We start from the raw sequence: 23428 nt of genomic DNA, 5'->3' as shown, positions 1-23428 counted from the left end.
AATTAATTATTATAACATATAGTCATGATATGATCGAACTGAGAAAAAAGTAACTGTAATTAAATAAATTAAAATGTAAATTAACTTACTTATGACGTTAGAATCAAATGCACAGTTAATTCCTTCAACAGATACTTGAATAGTTCTGAATAGTTCTGATTCAAGTTCTGTAGAAGGTTCAGATAAATTTTTAAAAGGACCACCACCAGTAACAAAAAGCTGAGATTTGTTACCTCTTAAATTTTTTTTTATGTTGTCATATTTTTGTTTTAAATAACTTGCAGTTCTTGGCTATTAAAGTAAAATGAATTAAATACTTACCTACTAATTACCAATTGTACAAAAATATGATATATTCTTACAGATCCTGGTGATTGGCTATTATATTGTTCAGCAATTTCTCCCCAAGTCTTTTCTTTGTCTTTCCAGGTAACAGCATTGGATGATTTATTTTCCAACACTGTTTTCCTGGAAAGATCAATTTTTAATAAAAGTTCCTTTTCGGTAAAACTGAAAGTATTGGAACGTTTCCTTTTACTTAACCCACTCATTTTATATTCTTCACTTACACAACTACAAAGTACAAGTCTACAAACGTATAATGTAAAATCAACTCGCAACTGGCACTTTCAAAACACAATCACTGATAATAGCAAAAACAAAATAAGATAATACACTTTTTACAGTATGACCATTCATAAGATATATTGATTTTACGAGTGGTCATACTGCAAAAAGTGTATGATCACTATTATATTTTATTATTTTGCTTATTTGTTTTTGTTAGTATCAGTGATTGTGTTTTGAAAATTGAAAGTGATTGTTGTGTATTTACCGTGAATCGTGATCTTTACATAATTATTAATTTGTTACATAATACTTTTACAATACATTTTTTCTATAATAAGTTCATCAATCAAAAGAAAACGTTCATCTAATTTCAGTTTTTCCAATAAAGAACTTTTGTTAAAAATTGCTCTTTCCAGGAAAGCAGTATTGGAAAATAAAACGTCCAATGCTGTTACCTGGAAAGACAAGGAGAAGTGTTGGGAAAGGTGTCCCGTCATTTCGACGCGGCAATCTTGACGCGCGTCAAATGGACGCGGCCATTTGGACGAACGACAATTGGACGCATACGTCATTTCGACGCATGCAATTTTGACGCCACCACTTTTAGGCGCAAGTCAATTTTGACGCAAAACAAAAATATAATTTTATACTTATTTATATAATATTAAGTAAAATAATACGACGTATGTTTTTTTACTATTTGTAACTTTTTATACTATATTATATTATATACTATAACATTATTATATTATACTTTGTTAAGTTTGAATTTGCTTCTTAATATTGAGCCACATAAATATAGGTTAATAAAATAGTTTATAGTTTATAAAAATATATCATTTGTAGAAAATATTATTCAATTTAATTATTTATAAAATTTTAAATTGTGCGCAATCCCTCGAAGCACTTCGTCGGTTGTAATATCACTTGCATTTGTACATATTTGAATTAATCTTTTGGATGAGTCTATTTGTACTTCTTATTTTTAGTTGGTGCATACCCAGCAATTAGTTGTTCTTTTATTACTTTTGTTAAACTTTCATCTCTTTGCAATGCACTTATAAACTTCCATATGACTGGTTTTTTACAATTTATTAATGCCGAAAATGCATTATGCCAGCCCTCAATACTATTAATGGTTTTCGGCAGATCAGATTGAAGACGTTCTGAACAATTCCATATTTCGATAGGATATTGTGGTTGTCGACGTCGACCTCTCCTGTCCAAAATTCCGATCCACGTAGTTTCGAAATAGGTGATTAGTAGAGTTAACACATTTTCATTTGGTGTGATTTGATTACGTGCTGTGGCCCGCTGGGGGGCTTAATATTATATAAATATAAATAATAATATTTTATTACCTGTGCTGACGTTTCTCCCAGTATAGCTCTTGTAGTTGTTATTGTTGTTATTGCATATTCTTTTATTAAATTTATAGTTTTCTTAGCTTAAATTTTTGCAACGTCTTTTACATGATTATGATCTATGGATTTTATTATTTCTCCTACAAGTACAATTGAGTGTTAAAAATGGTCACTAATAGTCTACAATATGTAGGTACTTATAAAAAAAACCATAACTATTCGAGTAAGTTATATTTATAATCAATTATTAATAATAATTTTGGATTTTTCCTTAGTTCTTTTAACAGACACAGAAGTGTCTAACATTATCAAAATATGAAAAATAAAAATAAATACATAAAGAAATAATATATACCTTGCATTGTATGTGCTCGTCCTGGACAATTTTTAATTTCGTTGCATCTCCATATCATTTTTTCTTTACCTTCTCTATCTTTTTTATAAACAAATCCACCATGAACAAGGAGATCTTTTCCCCGTTAGCTTTTTACAAACTCCAATGGCATGTTATAATTTTTTTTTTTTTTTACAAGTTAAAATATATAAAGCACACTAACAGATGTAGGTATAGGTAGTTGATAATTTTTAAAAGCGTACGACTCACTACACGATATAAAGCACACTAACGCACCCGTGTATTAATGTACAGCAGGCACCGGCAACCCGCGGCCCGCGGGCCGCATGCGGCCCTCGGAACTTTTTGTTGCGGCCCTCCAAATATAATTCATGGTATTTAAAATTTTAATTTTGTAGCTTAAATTATTATAAAATATATAAATAATATTTAATCAATGCGATGATCGAAAACGTAATCTAATCTTATGTAATGTATATATCGTCGAATACGACAAATACGTATTGGTTATGGCCTTAGTGGCTTAGTGCAATTCGTTTCGAAACATTCCAACGTGAAGTTTAAATTTCAACTGTTTTATAATAACCTATCAATTCAATGTCAAAAAAACGTAAAATTAGTGATGAACATCGTACATTCAACGAATCATGGACAGATTTATATTTTTTTATCGAAAATAAAGGTAAACTATTATGTTTAATTTGCAAAAAAAACCATTTTAACTGTAAAAGAGTATAATGTTAAACGTCACTATGAAACAGAGCATAAATTAAAATTTGACACTCTCACTGGTGATCTTAGACAGATTAAAATAAACAATTTAAAAGTTCATTAACTAGTCAACAAAATAGTTTTAAATTACAACATAATCAAAACGAATCAGGAGTACGAGCTAGTTTCGTAGTTGCTGAAATGATAGCCAAGTGTAATCGTCCATTCAACGACTCTGAGTTTATAAAAAAATGTATGTTAGCCGTTGTAATGAAATATGCCCTGAGAAAAAAAAACAATTTGAAGACATCAGTCTCTCAGCTAGGACCTGTGTTAGACGTACCGAAGAGTTAGGAACAAATTTAATATTCAAACTGAAAGAAAAAGTTTCTAAATTTGATTGTTTTTCTATCGCAACTGACGAAAGTACTGATGTTTGTGATACTGCTCAGTTATTAATATTTATTCGAGGAATTGATTTTAATTTCAATATTTCTGAAGAATTAGCTGAATTATGTAGTTTGAAGGGAACTACAACGGGAGAAGACTTATTTATCGAAATTGACAAAACATTTAAAAAACTTGGATTAAGTTGGAACAAACTAGTTAGTGTTACTACAGACGGTGGTAGAAATATGAGTGGAATTAATAAAGGATTAATTGGGAGAATAAATGCGAAAATGGTGGAAGAAAGACATGAAGCACCTATGATATTTCATTGCATCATACATCAAGAGGCATTATGTTGCAAAGTTTTAGCATGGAAAGATGTAATGAATATTGTAGTATCGACGGTTAACTACATACGCAAAAATGCTTTGGCACATCGTCAATTCAAAATATTTTTGGAAGAATGCGATGCTGAATATGGGGATGTAATATATTTTTCCGAAGTAAGGTGGTTGAGTAGAGGTGTGGTTTTGAAACGGTTTTTTATTTTACGAAATGAAATAAATATTTTTATGTCAGAAAAAGGTAAAATTGTACCAGAATTATCAAATGAAAAGTGGGTTCTTAATCTGGCATTTTTAACTGATATAACAACTTTATTAAATGAGCTGAATACAAAACTGCAAGGTAAAGACAAATTGTTGTCAGATATGTATTCAAATATAAAATCATTTCAAGTGAAATTAAAATTATTACACAAACATATTAATGAACAGCACTTGGATCATTTTGTATGCTGTAAAACTGTATTAGAATCAACCAAATCAACTTTAAATTGGGAAACTACAAAAATTAATTTTTTAAATATAATAGAAAACCTACAAAATGAATTTCAATACGATTTTCTGATTTTTACGTACAAGAGAATAAAATCAAATTGTTTCAAAACCCTTTTCTGTCGACATTGACGATGTTGAATCTAATTTACAGATGGAAGTCATAGAATTGCAAAACAACGATATTCTTAAAAATGCTTTTAAAGAAAGTAATGACCTAAAAATATTTTATTCAAGTCTTTCTGAAATAGATTTTAAAGGCATTAAAAGTTTTGCTAAAAAAATGATTACTGCTTTTGGTAGCACATATATTTGTGAACAGACATTCTCAATACTTAAATTCCGAAAAAATAAATATTGTTCACGGTTAAGCGATGAACACTTGAATGCTGTTTTAAGGATATCAACATCCAATTTAAAAGCGGATATAAATGAATTGGCGGGAAAAATTCAACCTCAAAAATCACACTAGTAACTTAATATTTGTATACTAAATTGCATTCAAGAATTAATTAATAATTATTTTTAAACTTTTAAATTGTCTCTACTAATGTATTTAATTAAAAATTAGTTAATAAGCACAACTGCAATGTTAAATTCATAATATGTTTGTTGCTATCTGTAAATATATTAGTATTATTTGTTAAAATTATATTTTTTAATATTTTAATTTTGTATGCGGCCCTCCATTAAAAACTGAAACAAATTATGGCCCGTGTAGGTAAAAAGGTTGCCGACCCCTGATGTACAGGTATAATTGAACGGCAAACCGTAATATTAAGATAATGATAAAATGTGTACCATTTATGTGACCATATAGATTAACAAACTACAGTATAAAGATTAAATATATGACCGTAATCGGTCAAAAAGTCTTTTCGTCTGGGATTCAGATTACAGATATACAGATACTAGGTTTTTACGTTGAAATTGGCTAATACCCATGTATGTTATAAATATTTTATTTTTATAAACTATTTTTTTTAACCTATACTTATGTGGCTCAATATTATGAAGCGAATTCAAACTTATATTTATTGTTAAATAAGAAGTATTCATACTCCAAAAATAATTGAAAGACTATCGAGCAGTAAACAAACGTCGTATTATTTTACTTAATATTGTAATAAGTATAAAATTATATTTTTGTTTTGCGTCAAAATTGACTTGCGCCTAAAAGTGGTGGCATCAAAATTGCATGCGTCGAAATGACGTACCTATGCGTCCAATTGCCGTTCGTCCGAATGGCCGCGTCCATTTGACGCGCGTCAAGATTGCCGCGTCGAAATGACGCATATTCGTTGGGAAAATATTGCTATAGAATTTAATAGCCAAACTGGTGGTTCTGTAAGTACCAATAAATTATAGGGAACACATTTTTCTAGTATTTAATTAAAATTATTGTTGATATATTATTATCATTATTATTTTTACAGCCGAGAGATGGAAACAGCTTAAAAATGAAATACGAAAATATTAAGAAGTCGATGAGGTGTCCAAAATCAGCACTATTTGTGATGGGGTGGAGGACCAGCTCTTAGTATCCATGAACTATCATCAGAATATGAGGCTGAGTTATTTAGAACCATACAAGTTTCAGTAGAAGGTGTACCCTGTGGTCTTGATTCAGATGCTATTGATAGTAAGTAGTTAATTAAACTATTATTTTATTAATTATTTTCAACTCAAAATAGCAGACATTTCAAATACTATACTGGTAAATGAACATTATGATCCCCTCTTATCCGAATTACAAGAGTTACACAATAATGGCAATGGTATGACTGATGAAGATGATGTTGAAGAATCATCTATTACTACAGTTTTTCCTTTAAATATTGATGATAGTAAGTAAAATAGTAAGTAAAATAAAAGTAGTTAAAATATGTTTATTGATTGTATTTTTTTAATAATACAGTACCGAATACTTCTACTTGGGTACCAGCTGATTCAATAAAATTGTAAAGAACAAACGGGAAAAGTATTAAGTTAAGCAATAATATACCGACACCAGGTAAGTAGCTAATGCACATTTCAGGTTTTAGATACACCTTAGAGCAGGAATCATCAAGTTTTGACGGGCCTTAAAATTTTTCAAAATTACCATAAAGGAATTCCATAAATATTAATTGGTAACCCCTTCCTTAGAGTCTTGAGTAGGCCACTTGACAGATATTTGAAATTTAAGTAATATTATAAATATTGATAGACAAAGAGATCAACAGCCAAATAGGTGAGTACTAAAGATTAGTTTCATAAAAAGGAAAATTAAAATTTTTTATTCTGTTGCTAAAAACCAATTATTTTAAATTGGAAGTTTGTAAGTTATATTGTGTAATACATTCAGTGTGAATTATTAATTGATTCTAATTTAATTTTTTTATAATTACAATATCAAAATTATGGACTTGTAATTATTAGTATTGTAAAGTATTTCATCAAAATAGTTTAAAAACTAATTTGAATTTAATGAGATTTTATTTATGGTGTTTGAATAAGTATTTTAAATATATTTACTTTGTTGTTAAGTATATCAACTAACAATATTTTAACTTGTAATTAAGTATATAAAGTATTTTTCAAAATTATTTGGGTAGTGTATCATTAACTTTTTAAAATATTCAGTACAACACTAGTTATTTGATAAATAGTTAATAGTCAATTAATGAGTTCTTGTTTTGCTTTTTATTTATTCTGGTTCATATCATCTTTTGTCATGCAAGTATGCAACTAAGGTTTGTTGATTTGTACATGTCTATTTTAAAATACAATTAACCAACGAGCATTGTAGCTAGATTAACAATAATATGAAGTGAGTACCCAGTTTTTAAGGGCTGTATTCATAGTTGATGCTTGAGAATAAGTATTCCTTAAGCTGTACTTATGACTCAAATGAGATTCATAAACGAGACTTTGGCTTAAGAAAAGAAAATGTATTATTTAAATTAAAGTTGGTCGAGACCTACCTTAAGCATTGCTTTAGTTATTATTTCATTATTTTTAAATTATCATAAATATGTTAAGCAATACTTAATCTTAGGCATCAACTATAAATACGGCACTAAGTTTTTATACCTTAATACCTTACGTACCCCATTCACTAACCAATTACTTTTGTGCAGTGTTTGATCTGAAGCTAATTAAAGGGGATCATATTATAATCCGTTGTTCAATTTTTGTCCATTGTAAATAATCAATTAAAAAAAAGTCCAAATTTCCTTTCATTGCCTCCCACAAATCCGCCACAACCTAAATTCCTCCTTATTTTACATTCTGAACAGTGATCCACCCAAGTCTATTTTATATTTCTTACCTCTTTTCCTGTCTCATTTTTTTGTTTATTCCCATTCTTACCGGATCCTTCATTGAAAAAAAAAATATATGTTACTCATCGGCTTGTCAAAAAATAGTAGAACTAACAGAAAAAAAAAAGTTTAGTTGCATTGCAAGAGGAATTAGTGAGACAAGAACTTTTGCAATCAAAAGAAATCCACGATTTGAAGATTAAACATATGAAAGTAGAACATGAGCTACGTATGTTAATTCTTCAAAATGAATATGCCAATTCTTCTAAATGAAAATATAATAATATATATGAATAGACTTAATACATTGATTTTTAATCTTAAATTATATTTTTGAAAAATTACATTTTAATTATTTTACATTTGTTAATAATAACAAAAAATAGGTTAAATAATAAAGTTTATTATTAAATAGTTAGTTTCATAAATATATTATATATAATTAAAATGTAAACAAACTTTTTGATTATTTTTAATTTTAATTTTTTTGTTATTTAATTATGTATTAAAAAATATAGTATCTTTCAATTTTTTTTATTAGCTACTATTGATTTATTTTTTGTTATAAAATTTAAATAATGATTAGTTTATTAGTATAAGTTTTTAATGAATATAAATAGTTATTTATTATTTTACTTTAATCGTATATTATTACTGTTATTATAATACTAGTTACAGTTGTGAAAAATACTCATTCAATAATCGAGATCTAGCATTAGTCTGATTATTTTGAATTATAGGTATATTCTCTAAAACTTCTTCTGGTAATTGGATTACTGAATTATCATAAGGTATTTGATCATTTTTGTCAATTGCTATGTTATGAAGAACTGAACATGCAATGATAACTGATTGCACCTTATGTGCTTGGAATCTCAGTCCAAGGGACAATATAGGAAAGCGACGTTTCCAAACACTATATGTGCGCTCTACTGGATTTCTAGTTCTTATCTGTAATTCATTGTAAACATTTTCTGGCCCAAGCTGTGGATTAAGAAATGGGGTTACAACATGGTCTGTACTGGCATATCCAGAGTCTGCAACAATTAAACTATTGCCCCATTTCTTTGTAAAATGTAAGTCTTGGTATATTTTTGAGTTGGAGAATATAGTTGAATCGTGAGTTGAACCCGGCCAGCGTACATTTATATCCATAATTTTTAGTTTTGAAGATACCACTGTTTGGACATTGAATGAGAACCACCACTTTCGATTACGAAAATACTTAGCATTTGGGCCACTTTAAATAAATGATTCATTTTTTTTTTTAAACATGTTTATTCATAAAAATTAAAACTAGTATATTTGGATTGTTAAAAATTATATAATATGTTTTAAAATTTGATATGCCATTTTTTAGGGTAGATGTTTAAATAATCACAAATCCAAACAACCATTATATTATTATAATAGGTAACTACATTATTATACCTACATACGAGTATAATATACATCACAACTTACCAGGACTTTGAATTTTCACATGGGTGCAATCTATAGCCCCAATAACTAATGGAAATTTCGCTATTTTATAAAAATCTTTTTGTAACTGCCTAATTTCAAAATCATTATCTGGCATTCGAACATACTCTTTACGAAGGTTAGCTATAGCCAGGCTTACATCTCGAACTATGAGGCATGCTGATGATTTGCTAACCCCAATACAATCACCTGCACTAATTAAATAGCTCCCCGTGGCATAAAACCGTTAAGTTAATAATAGTCTTTGAGCCGGAGTTACAGCATGATTCCTGTTCAAAATTATAAATCATTGTTAAATAAATATATTATACTTAGCCCATGAATAATACCTTATTTCGTGGCTAAGCATATACTTGCAATCAGGTATAATATAAATATAAATAATAACACACCTATCCGAGTTTGATGAAATGGAATGTTTTGTAGTATTGAAAACTTCAATAACCGTCTCTTTAGATAATCGAAATCTGACTTTAAAATCGTAGTCATCCCATTTATTAAAATGATCGATCATACATCTTATAGTATAAGGTCTTCGAACATAGTTTACGTACTCGTTAAGTTCATTATCGTCATCTTCAAAGAGTTTAGCATGGTCCATGATGAGTTCCATGGTGAGTATAAAGTACAAGTATAAAAAAAATAATGAGAGTAGAAAATTTCAAATTTTTTTTTTTTTATTTTTGAATTAAGAAAATTTAACAATCTGTACTCGTGGTACAATAAGCTTAAAAGATATTTGTATACAATAGTAATAGAATTAATACAAACAAAAAATGCAGCAGCATTCATTTATATGTAATGCTATACTTATTTAATGCAAAATTAAAGAAAGGGGAAATAATATCAAATAAAAATGAAAATAATATTCTAGTATTGAAGTGGAAGGACAAGAGAGATGTATTAATGTTATCAACTAAACACAACGATAACGTTATAGAAACTACTAACAAATATGGTAATAAAATTGTTAAACCAAAAGTGGTATTTGACTATAATAAAGCCAAAGGATTTGTGGATATTTCGGACTTAAGGGGATCATATCATTCACCACTTAGACGATCACTGAAGTGGTATCGCAAAGTAGCGTTTGAAATATTATTAAACACAAGTTTATTAAATGCACTAACCTTGTTCACTACTGTTACTGGTAACAAAATAGGCGTTACTGAATTTAGAGAGATTATTCTAAAATCACTAATTCAAAAATCTGAAATTTCTCAAATAAGTCAAGAAGAAAACCATAAGCTAGTTACTTGCAAGAGAGGAAGATGTTACGAATGCTATAATGAGATGGCGAAGCAAGGTGGAAGACAGCATGCACAAAAAGTCACTCGGAAAGTGCAAACTATGTGTATAAGATGTTCTAAGCCTTATGTTTAGATTGTTTTTTTACGACACATTCGTCAAAAAGAATAAAATTTTAAGTAATTTATTTTTATTTTTATATTTTGTTGACAAGTATTTTAAGTACTTTTAGTTAAGCAGTTTTATTTACAAGTATACTAAGAAGTATGTTTTATTATTTTTTTCATTATTATACAATATTTTGTAAGTTAATTTACCCAAAATATAAAAAAAGATTTTTATATGAACAAATAACAATGTCACGATGCTATTTACATTGAATAAATCGTCTTTATCTGTATTTTCTATTCCATTAACAAGTTGACTGCCATGAGTACCATATTCGGTACTCAAGTGATATGTATCCTAGGCCTTAATAGTTTTAACATATTTCTTCTAGACGCTTTGAGTACCAATACTGGTGCTCACACTATTTGACTCTCAAGCTTTGAGGGTCAATTTTGGTACTTATAGTTTTTCGTGATTACGTCATTGAGTACCAATATTGGTACTCAATCAATTAACAAGTTGACTGCCGGAGTATTTTTACAGGGTTGTCCGCACACGCCGTGAGTACCAATACTGGTACTCACTGGTTTCGTCACGTACGCCGTTGTATTTTTAGATAGCTTACACCATAGGCCTTGGGTTTTTTTCATATTTATAATAATTTTCTTATCTTATAAGCTTATTGGTATAATTGTAGGTTTATTTAAAGAAAAATAAACCGATTCCAAGCGAGTACCTGTTATGGTACTCAATGCCTATAGTATATTATTATAGCCCATACTGTCATATCATTTTTATATTTTCATTTTACTTTGACTCGTTGACGATGCGCAACGTATAATATTATGTAATGGAGAACAGCGAAATTATTGATGCTCTTAATATGTCATTTGATGATGATTTATCTGACTTTGGCGATGATTCGGATGCAGACCATGACTATACTTTGGTATGTTATTATTATTATTATTTATATGCGATTTATAGATTTAGATTTTAGGTATCGAGTAGCGTGGAGGGGTCTTACTGATTATTTTAATTTATCTTTATCGATTTTCACGTTCAAAAAAGTTGAATAACCCGTAATTTATTCGCAAATCTATTCTATAATAAAGTACTAATATATGTATACTATTATACAGGATTCTAACATTTTTTCTTCAAGCGATGAAGAAGATAGTAGCATACCACACAAGCCAAATATTAATATTTTTCCTACTCACATTCCATCTATTTGTGGTCTAGCGAATAATAGTACTTCGTGTCCAGTTTTCAATCCGAATGAAGAGCCTTTTGGAATTAACCCGGATATAATTGAAACACTTAATAACGGGTCCCCATAAGATTTTTTTTGTTTATTTGTCGATGACGAAGTTTTAAATTTATTGGTTATAGAAACAAATAGATATGGTAACAGTTTATATGCTTCAGCCAAACGGCCAAAATCTAGGCTCAAGGAATGGGTAGAAACAGACATTGTAGAAATGAGGACATTTTTGGGTATCATTATGTGGATGGGATTGACTCCTCAACCATCTATAGCGTCATATTGGAGCAAAAATGATATTTATAAATCTAACATTTCTAATTATATGAAAAGAAATCGATTTGAATTATTACTAAGAAGTTTTCATTGTTGTAATAATAATGAATGTCCTCGAGGAGATCGAATATTTAAGATACGTGGCTTAGTTGATATGTTAGTAAACAAATTTAAAAATTGTAACATACCAGGTGAAAATTTATGTGTCGATGAATCAATTATTCCTTTTGTCGGACGTTTGTCGTTCCGTCAATACATCCAAAATAAAAGGCATAGGTATGGAATAAAGGCTTTTAAGCTATGCACGAATGATGGATATACAGTAGGTTTCAAAATATACGCTGGACAGGAATCAGTTCCTGGAATGGGACTTTCAACTAAAATTGTTATGGAGTTGTCCGAAGACTACTTGGATATGGGGAGAACAATATTCACAGATAACTGGTATACTTCTATTAGCTTAGCAAATGAACTTTTGTCCCGATCAACGAATTCAGTAGGTACTTTGAGATCCAACAGGAAGTTTAATCCAAAAAATGTTATTAATCGAATATTTTGATGTTCTTCTTGCGTGCCGAATATTAAATGTGACACGGAACGAAATAAACAATTTCTATCGCCTGGTATTGGAATTAATTGATATTCCATTTTAAATAATAATAATAAAATAAATAAAAAATATGAATATAAATAATATAATAATTTTTTTATATATAATATAAATATCGTAATTCGTAGTAGATATAATATAAATCACCATAGAAACGATAAACAGAACATAATATTATACTGTTATACAATTGCGGGCTATCTGGTTTATATTTTCTATCGAACTGTGTGCGTGGCTGTGATGTATACTTGATAGGTGGTACGCGTATATTAATAGCGTGTTATACTATAGTATTAATTTTAAATAATAATAATAAAATACGACGACGAAACTACAACGATAACACAACAGTAACAGTGCACAATGCGTCAATGCTAAATATGAAATAATCATAGAACATAGATAGTATAGAACAGCCACTCGATTAATTTTTTGGTTTCTACATACGCTACCGGTGGTACGATTTTAAACTAACGCTCATACTCCGCGCACGACCCACCTACTAAATATTACAGTATTATCAGTAATATTATTTATATTGATAAAATACAAATTGTTTGTAAATTCGTGTTTTATTATATTTTATATTCAATATTCATATATTTATTATTGGAAATAATACATCGCTGCTGACGCGCGACGACGACACTACGACAGTACTGCAGCAGACGTAGGAGTAGTGGGGGTTCTAAAGATGTGTGTGTGTGTGCACGGTAAGCAACGCGCATCGCTATGTAACAATACGGCAAACTTTATGCTTCTAATATCTATTTAAATAATTATTTTTTTGAACGTTTTTATTCCAGATTCTCCTCATATTTTGAAACTTGAAAATAAACAAATAAACGTATCCCAAATCATTGCATTAAAGATGATTGAAACAAATTGTTCATTACTAAACACAATTACTTTAATTTATATTTATGAAATGTAGGTAAGTAAAAGAAACATAATTTTTCATTCACAAAGGTATGTAATATTAAAGTCATAAAGAACTTATCATTTTTGTATATCATGTTATCATTATGGATAGGTATAGTTGTTGAAGACCTGTGATTAGACTGTTGCGTGCCAGTATCAGATTTGAATCCAAATGGTTAATTTGAATGAAAGTTAAACTTAATAACGTAATATGTTTTATTGCATACAAACAAAATACATGTAACAAATTAAATAAGTGTCTGAGTGACGTGAAAGTGCTCAGTTGTTGATAGCTTTGGTACATCTGCCGTTGCTGGTCTTCGGGCTCCCTTATATATTGTGGTGCGTCTCTTGTTTACGTCGTGTTGTTGCCTTCTGGGTAAAACCAGGTGTCCTTGTTGTTGTTGTTGCAAATTCGGACACGAATTTGAGAATGTGCAATAACATCTCAAATGCATCATTATTGGTGCGCTTACTATCCCGACACGTGTCATGGTCATAGTAGCATCCGCATTACCCTTTACACGAGGCATGGTCATACTAACTTAGCCTTGTAATCTCGTAGATATTTTATAGATATCTCATAGCCCATAACAAGACATTTTATGGTACAAAAAAAATATTTGACATTATTCTTAAAACATTTTTAACTATTCAAAAGTTTGTATATATTATCTGTTTAGACTCTTAGAGCATACAATATAAAACGTATGTACTTTATAGCTAATAGCTATATTATGTTATATGATACAAAAATATTTATATTTCATTTAAATAACCTCAGCATTTGTTGAAAAAATTTTAGCCCATGTAAAAAAAAATATTTGCCCCACTGCCCCCCCTAGAAAAAAATTCTAGTGCCGTGACTGCTTGCTGGACAGTGACGTCATTACATTACATATCATTACATTTACATAAGCATCTTCTCCTGTGACCAATATAGGAGCGAAAAGTGTAAAAAAAATGAAAAAAAACTTGGAAAATAAATAATAATAGTCTACGTAACAGGCAAACTTTATGCTTATAATAAGTATTTAAATAATTATTATTTTGGACTTTTCTCTTTTGATCGCTCATCTACACACCGAGTACTTTCGTTTGAAAAAAAAATCGTGAAAATCGGCCCGGTAGAACTTCAGATATAACTGTCACAAGAAATCGCCTCACGTTTTAATAATATATAAAGATAAAGATTATTGTTTTAATTTTAATACCTACTGTTGATATAATGTAATATTATGTATAAGGAATTTCGTTTGATTGATTTTACGCATAGATAATTTTATACTTCTTATTATTTTTATACTAATAATTAGGACTTAGGTTATTATAATAATATTACAAAATTGTATATTCATCGATTTTGTTTTATTTCATACATAAACTATTCTATTAATTGTTATAGTTATTTGTTTTACATCAATATTCAATACATATTAATTACATAACATACAAAAAATAAAAATTCAATAAGATATTTTATTTTAAAAGGCTAATATAGGCAATACGATTTACGAATCAACAAAAAACGTAAAGTTTCGAATGGTCGGAATGGTGGGATTATAATCAATGTTACCAACTGTCAAATTCTAGTTGTCGACTAAAATACTGTCGGCTGTAATATTTATCGGCTAAAATACGTTCGGCTGTAATATTTTTCGGCTAAAATATTGTCTGTTGAAATATTTGTCGGCTAAAATACAGTCGGCTGTAATATTTTTCGGCTAAAATATTGTCTGTTGAAATATTTGTCGGCTAAAATACAGTCGGTTGTAATATTTTTCGGCTATAATATTGTCGGCTTTAATATATTCGGCTAAAATATAGCCCCCCAAAAATTGTAACTGGCAATGTATACCAAAAAAGTACTCAATTATACATAATAATACATACCATACATTATGCTATTTCAATAAATGCATTGAAATGTGTAGGCATAGTAAAGTTGCCTATAACCACATCGGTTGGAGTTGGAAATTCATTGGTCAAAATATATTTTATTCGGACAAAACAATTTCAATGAAAAAAAATAAAATAAAATATATCACACGTGCAGGCTACGTTTAATATTCAATTCACAACCACTATAACTAATTAAAATTAATAAAGTAAACATACCTTGACGAAACAAAAGGTAACTCCTTTCATTGGGCTTCGAATGAAAACAGTTCCGTTGACAAATTAAACTAATCACTTGGTTATTTGATAATTGATTACACCATATTAACAAAATACATTAAAAACAACAAGGTATAATGTTCAATTTAACCAAAACCAGAAATTGAAACTCACTTAAAACTTGAAAATAATTATTATTATGTATCTGCCATATGCAGGCATAAAACACCTATAACGAATAAGAATATAAAAATGTCGGAGCTTCCTCACGTTATCAGTGTCATCACATATTCATATCTCTCTATCATGCGTCGTTCACGTGGTTCCGAAGAGTTTGTATGACACCAATTACTTAAACTATTATTCACAGAGCATCGTAATAATTAATATAATATATAGTCTGTGTTTTTACCCAACATCACGATACTATACACATATACATAATATACACCTATACACGTTTTATAGGTGTATTTCAAATATCTATGAAAATAATTTGAGCATAGTGACTGTCACTGAAATATCACGTATAATATAACAATATTTTCGAAAATTTTAAACGACATATTGGTACCACTGTATAGATCATAATGTTCAAACCACGGACTAGAGTCGCGGCCAAATGAATGTGCGGTTGGTGCTCCGCCTACTTTTGCCGGTGGCTAATTAGAACTCATAATTTTAGGTAACGTTTACACATGAATAGCACGCGATTTTCAAATTCGTTTCGAATAAAACGATTTTTTTCTAGCATATTACTACGTGGACGCAGGCTTCCTTTGTGTTAAAGGTTATATGGTTATTATATCAAAAACGATGATACGATTACTTTATTTTAAAATATACCGCCAACAGCTGTACTATTCAGTGTGATATCGCCTTGCGGTGACCGGAGTCACCAACCGCACATTCATTTGGCCGCGACTATAATATTATAACTAATATATAGAATAAACTCACTTAACATTTTTCCAATAATGATGCTTCGAGTTTTCTCTACAGATACTTGAAGAAAAAACCCATGGAAAACTTAGTGTTGTATTTTATAACTATTTTTATATTTTATAATTATTTTATTTAACTGTAAACACTTATAAAAAAAAATTGTGAGTAACGATTTTTAATTTTTTTTAGTTACAATATGAACAACTCATAAGGAACCTTGTATTAATTTTCAAGTTTTTTTGTCATCCAAAATTTTTTTACCGGCACTTCAAAAAAAAATTCGCATAAAAAACGAAAATTTCTAAATAACTCAAAAAAAGTCAACAATTTTTAAAAATTTATCTATATATAGATAACACTAACATAACCATTTGGTGAAAATTTCAAGTGTTTACAGTGATTAGTTTTTGAATTACAACCATATAAAAAATCGATTCGGTCGGAAACTGGTTTTGCGTAAAAAATTCCCGTTTTTCCGCCATTTTAGATTCTGAACGGAGTGATGAATGTATTGATTTTACAATGATGTATGTTTTTATTTGTATCTGTGTACAGCATAACTAGTCGAAATAATGCTTCAATTTCAAACTTCGGGGGTGGTTTCCGATGGAAAAGTGAATATCTTTGATGCATCATAGAGGTAAAAAGTAAACATTTTCCAACAGTTTTCAAAAAAAATCGAGAAAAACAAAAAAAAAAAAAGTCGGCAAGTGGGTACCGCTCTGCTGTACATTAGGGGGTGGGGTGGACTTCGGACAAGGGTAGGTTAAATTTGAATGCAATGATAGGTATCATTGTATATTAAAAACGATTCTGAACGGAGATGATTTGTCAGTCTAGAATATTTAACGTTAGATATAAATATAAACAATTTTATGAATTTTGAACTACAAAATAATTGCAAATATTCATGATTTTGACGAGTTTTTGTCAAAATTTGAACTTCAAATGCTAATAAAAAAAAATTGTGCCTATGTATTCTTATAATTTTTTTATCGCTATAAGAATAACTTATGAGGAATTTTGTATTAATTTTTCAAATATTTTGACTCCACCAAAAAAATTGTATCGACACTTTCTAAATAACTGGTAAAATTTTTAAGTATTTACGACTTATACTATTTGAAAAACAACAAATATCAAAAATCGTTAAAGGTTAAACCGTTATTTAACGCGGTTTTGTAAAAATTTAAATTTCAAACACTCTTAAAAATTTTTTGTCTGAATCCGGTAGAGTTTTTTTACAGATATTTGAAGAACAATTTATGGAGAATCTTGTACCAAATTTTCAAAACTTAGTTATAAAAGAAAACATTTTTACGATTTTCCAACCACAAAATTACTTACAAATTTTCGCAATTTTGACATATTTTGTATAAATTCGAACTTTATGCACTCATAAAAAAAAATTGTGACTAACGACTTCGGATTTTTTTTTATTACTTTAAGAACAACTTATAAGAAACCTTGTATTAAATTTTCAAGATTTTCTGGTCAGCCAAAAAATTTTTATCGTTATTAAAAAAAAAATTGAAAATTTAACTGTGTATGGAGAACGCTAATATAAACATTTGGTGAAAAGTTATAGCAAAATAAAAAATTCGATTTTGACGAAAACTGGTTTTGCGTAAAAATTATCATTTTTCCGTCATCTTTTTTTTTTGTTTTTCTCGATTTTTTTGAAATCTGTTGGAAAATGTTTACTTTTAACCTCTATAATGCACCATCGGAAACCATACCCGAAGATTGAAATTGAAGCATTATTTTGACTATAGTCGGGTGAATGAAAAGTGGCCGCTGATGCACACGCGCCTAGCGGTGAATTTTTATCATAGGAACAAATAGTCTGATAACGAATATGTGATAAGAATTACGAACGGTTCAAAACAAACCGTTATCACGGTTCACCCCATTTAAATTACATAGGCAAGAAATAATTTGAACTAGATATTCATTTTTAATATATTTCTGTTCAATTCTTAGCCCAATGACCATTTATTATTTAAAATATACATGTTTTGTCAAATTTTAATTCAAAAACCTTAAAAATTGGTGTATTTATTCGGGAGAAAATTGAATTTTATAAAAGTAAATATTGAAGCAGAACAATATTGCGTACAGACTACCAGCTACTACTACCTCGGATTAAATAAAACAGATTAATTAAATTAATTATTTAATCTGTGCTACTACACTAAATAAAAGTTAAGTGTACCCAATTACAAAAATTAAATATTTTTTTTTTTTAGTATTAAAAATTTGTAAATATGGTTCATTGTTGGGTTCCGTTATGTTCCCATATTTCTAATAGAGAAAACTGTAAGTTTTTTAGGTTCCCTGCAGATGATGTACTACGCAATAATTGGGCCAAAGCAGTAAGGTAGATATCTCGTTAACTTTAGTTCAGTTTTTATACTATATCAAAAAAATATATATTATTTACTATTTATATTGGTAACATTTCTTTGTTATTAGATGTAGAAGATCAGATGCTATACCCAAAAATACAAAAATTTGTAATTGTCATTTTAAGGAAGAATTAAAAATCAATGGTCCTAGTATTTTTTCGTGGAATAAAAATTCACATTTTAATTTTGCTTCTCCAGAAAAATTCACAAAGTATGCCATAATATCTTTTTGTAGTTTTTTCCAAGTTGAATTTTTATGCACGATATAATTATTATGTTGTGACTATTAATTATGTCTATGTTAGTTCCCAGAGTGGACCAATGGGGTAAGTTGCCAGTTGGTGGAAACAAAAAAATACTACTTATTTAAAATTATCATAAATCCTTTTTTTAAGAAAAGATTTAATTTGAATCAATAAAAATTTAAAATCTTTATTTAAAAAATTAATTAAAAATATTTTCTGATAAATGTTACCTATATTTAAATTACCTAAATTAATTATTATTTTCTGTTTCCTCCAAACTAATCCTCAAGTTTTTTTTTCTTACTGTGCAATCAAAAACTAATCTGGACCAAAATATGGAGACATCTTATTGTTGCTCCAAGGTCTTCAATTATGCTACTGTGTTAAATCGTGTTTGTGATAACTAACATTTTAAGTAAACTTATTTTTAGTTTAATTATAAACTTTATGGTTAAACTTTGTCATAATACTTTTGTATGTTTCAATAATTGTTATTTTTATGTGTGGAGAAGTATTTATTGAATTTGTAAAACATTATATATGTCCAAAATATATTTTTATTAGATACCTAGTGCATGAACTATTTGTAATTACTAAAGGGGGATGTTCATGCATTTACATATTTTTTTCCTTTAATAATAAAAGTTACAGAGTAGGATAAAAATTCGTTTTTTGACCTATAGAAAACGAAAGCAAAATTTTTATGTTGCATATATTTGCATATTTCGATATATTTTTCTTTCAAAGCATATTTATATTTTATTAGCGCATAATAATGCATATTTGGTATCTTTAGGTTTTACTTGACATTTAACATTAAATTATTGTCTATATCAATTACTATTTTAGAAATTTTATCTTTATTGATAAATGTTATCGATTGGAAGTACCTGATGGGCCAATTAGTAATGCCTAATTGGTACATATGAGTACTCTGAATTAACGTGACAGTTTATCGTTGTCCGTAGACCGATTCACGACTTTCACGAGTACTTCGTTTCACGTTGCTTTATGCCTGTATAGTGCGTGTATAGTTAGTGTTCGTATTTTATAAACATCTGTCAGTTTTTTTTTTTAAAATGCCAAAAGAAAAAAGTTCATTAGTCGCGCGAATGCGATCATTTGTTTCTGAATTCGGTGAACAAGTTTTTTCAACCGACGGAAAGATTTTGTTTTGTAAACCATGTGGGATAAAAATAAATTGCGATAAACGATTTTCTGTAGTGCAACATATAAACACAGGCGTCTCGTGACAAGATAATTTCCGATACCAAAACTCAAAGCGCATGCATGGAGACTTGGATTTTTTTTCAGGAATCGCATGCTTATTACTATTACTGCTTATCGCTATTCTTATCACTTTTGATCTTTTGAAATATATAAAAAATATTATTATGTCTAAAAATAGAGTAAAATATAGACGCCTAAATGTAGGCACTCGGTGCAATTATAGTATTATAAAAATATTCATTAAAAATGTTTAATTGTGATTTTTGCTCACTCCAATATAAAAAAAGATGTTCGTTGCTTCGGCATCAAAAATCCAAACACAATTTCTTTTAATATAACTGCAACTATTGTGGGTATGGTTGCAATATGAAAACGGTTCTAATTCAACACTTTCAAGAACAACACTCTTTTTCAAATTTCAAAATAAGTATATTATTAATGTTATTATAGTTTTAAGTTTATACTAAATAGTTTTAGTTATTACGTAATTTCTGATTTAATGTGTAAAGAAGCGTAAAAAGGAAACTGTAACATAATACACTATAATTAAATAATAATAATAATAATAATAATAAAAAGTATATTTACGAAAAACGATTCTGATCGGAGATGATTTGTCAGCCTAGGATAATATAATATTTTCCACTGGGTGTTGTAAAAGGTTTATGTTATATTTGTTTTAATGACCTGAATACCCCTAAATTAAATCGTATAGAAAATGGCAATTTAAACAACTGACGTATATTTCAAGTTTCTATGAGTTATAATTTTTAACTATAACAACAATACAAAATTATTTGATGGTAAATCACTATTTTACACATGAATTTTGGATTTTGTAAAAATTTAAACTTATAATACAAATATTTTAAATGGCCAACGCTCAACTTCTTTTATAACTATTGTAAGCCAAACTTATGGAAAATCTTGTTGTAAATTGTTAACATTAACATATTAAACAAAACATTTTAAATTTAAAACTAATTTGCCTTTATAAAAACACTGGTGATGTGTATAAGTTATATTGTATAGTAGTTTCTATATAATGTCACTTGACATTAATTATATAGGTAATATATTATTTATTTTTCTTAATTTATTGAAATTATTTATTTTTTCCATGTAACTTGTTCCATTTCATTCTCTTGAAGCTGTTTTCCACTAGGTAGTCATAAGAATAATTTTCATATTTATAAATAATAAATTTAATACAATATATTCAAAATTTAGATATATAGTTTTCATTTTTGATACATCAGTAAAAAGCCAATTATAATAAAATAAAACCAACTTTAGAACTTTTACTTTAGGTTAATGGTTATATCTGGTGTAATCCATGCATTTGTATTTTTTTATGACACAAGTATATGTTTCTTTTATAGCATTATGTGTTATTTCAGGTTTTGTGTTTATTTTTCTTCAATGGAGTGATTTGTTATTTTAATGTTATTCCAATTTATGTTTTCTACATAAATGTCTTTATTTATGTTTATTAAATATTTTCTAATCTAGTAATGACTTTACAAAACATACGTTAAACCACAACATTTAAAAAAAATATTTTTTAAATATTTTAAGAAGGATGGACGTTCAAGTTACATTAAACATTTAATTGAATGCTTATAGAAAATAAATACCAAAAGCGCTTATTATGTCCATGTTGTGAAAATCACCTAAAAACATACAATGAATTAGAATCACATTTAAGCACAGAACATTATGTTGAAGTATAAAAAGAAAAATTTATTTTTGAAAACATGACATGTAAGTTTCACTATATTATAATTTCAAACAAATTGAATGTTCTTAAAAAATATAAACTGATTTTTATAGTATTTTTGAACTGGAAACAAAGTATTGAACAAAAGACTCAAAGTCAATATGTGGTGCTTATGGCAGAAAGAGAAATAAAAAGCAAAAATTGTATTCGTAAAGAATATTTTTGCCATAGATCACATTCCATGCGATCAAATTCAGAAGAACGTTAAAGATCTATGAAAAGTTTGTGAACAAATAAAATAGGAGCTGTCTGCCCATCTAGAATGATAGTTGATAATTTAGAAGATTAAGTAGAAGTGACTTCCATTTCTAAACATATTGGACATTTGTGTGAAGTTATCCGGACAAAAATACCAAAAGATGAACGATTTAAAATAGCTGGTAAGACAAGAAAAGGACATATTATAATATATAAACATGACATATGTACAGCAATTTTGATTAGAAATAATCTAAGTTTTAATTATATTTAATATGATTTCAGGGAAACTAAAGCAAGGTGTAACTAATGAACGAGTACTGCGGGACATCCGTGACACAGGAGATGCTACCAACATTGCACGTATTCATTATGCTAATAAAAAGTACTTGCACAACGTCCGACAAAATTTTAAAATTGGTATGTCAAAATTCCATTCAGATGATAGTATCAGCATTGATATCCTTGTCAATGAATTATGTAAGCATGAAGATCCACCTGTAATATACTATATCAATAATAATCAAGAATTTGTTTTAATCATCATGACTCCTTTTCAAAAATCTATGCTAATTGAACATAGTTCAAAAATATGTGTAGATGGTACCCACGGTATGAATTCTAAAATGCCAAAAATTCAATTGTTTACATTATTAGTGATTGATGAGTACGGAAATGGAGTACCTTGAGCGTTTTTTTTTGTCAAACAGAGCAAATAAAGAAGCAATGAAATTATTTTTTAACAAAGTAAAAGAAGTAATTGGTAGAAGTATTGAATGTACAATTTTTATGTCAGAAACTAAATATAAAACAAATATGTATTTGTCCAAAAAAAAAAAAGAAATGTAACGTAAGTTTTATACATATTGTTAAAGAATAAAAATTATAATGTTGAATTATTTGATAAAATAAAAGGAATAAATTGATTATAATAAAAGTTTAATAACAAGTCTATATTTGTTGACCAGGCATCATCTTTAAAAACTTTTAACGATACCAAAGATTTAGTTGTCCAAATAATAAGAATAGTAGATGTTGTTTTTGTCATATACATTTGTGCT

The 23428-nt window shown here is 28.4% G+C and overlaps 3 protein-coding genes and 1 pseudogene across 3 annotated transcripts in view; 2 read left to right on the top strand and 2 right to left on the bottom strand.

Annotated features, from left to right (window-relative positions):
• LOC126551608 (uncharacterized) overlaps positions 1-23428 on the bottom strand; it is a 231092-nt gene that overhangs the window by 8705 nt on the left and 198959 nt on the right. The gene's annotated exons all lie outside the window — the stretch shown is intronic.
• LOC126551602 (putative nuclease HARBI1) lies at positions 8204-9614 on the bottom strand (annotated as a pseudogene).
• Positions 9920-10396, top strand: LOC126552540 (piggyBac transposable element-derived protein 4-like). The gene has a single exon (XM_050207260.1). The coding sequence runs from the start codon at positions 9920-9922 to the stop codon at positions 10394-10396; it is 477 nt and encodes a 158-aa protein (XP_050063217.1).
• LOC126552539 (piggyBac transposable element-derived protein 4-like) lies at positions 11854-12471 on the top strand. The gene has a single exon (XM_050207258.1). It carries the CDS (start codon positions 11854-11856, stop codon positions 12469-12471), a length of 618 nt encoding a protein of 205 aa, XP_050063215.1.

The sequence above is a fragment of the Aphis gossypii genome, chromosome X, assembly GCF_020184175.1.
Source record: "Aphis gossypii isolate Hap1 chromosome X, ASM2018417v2, whole genome shotgun sequence".
NCBI classification, from domain to species: Eukaryota; Metazoa; Arthropoda; class Insecta; order Hemiptera; family Aphididae; genus Aphis; species Aphis gossypii.
This window is presented reverse-complemented; position numbering and strand designations above follow the sequence as displayed.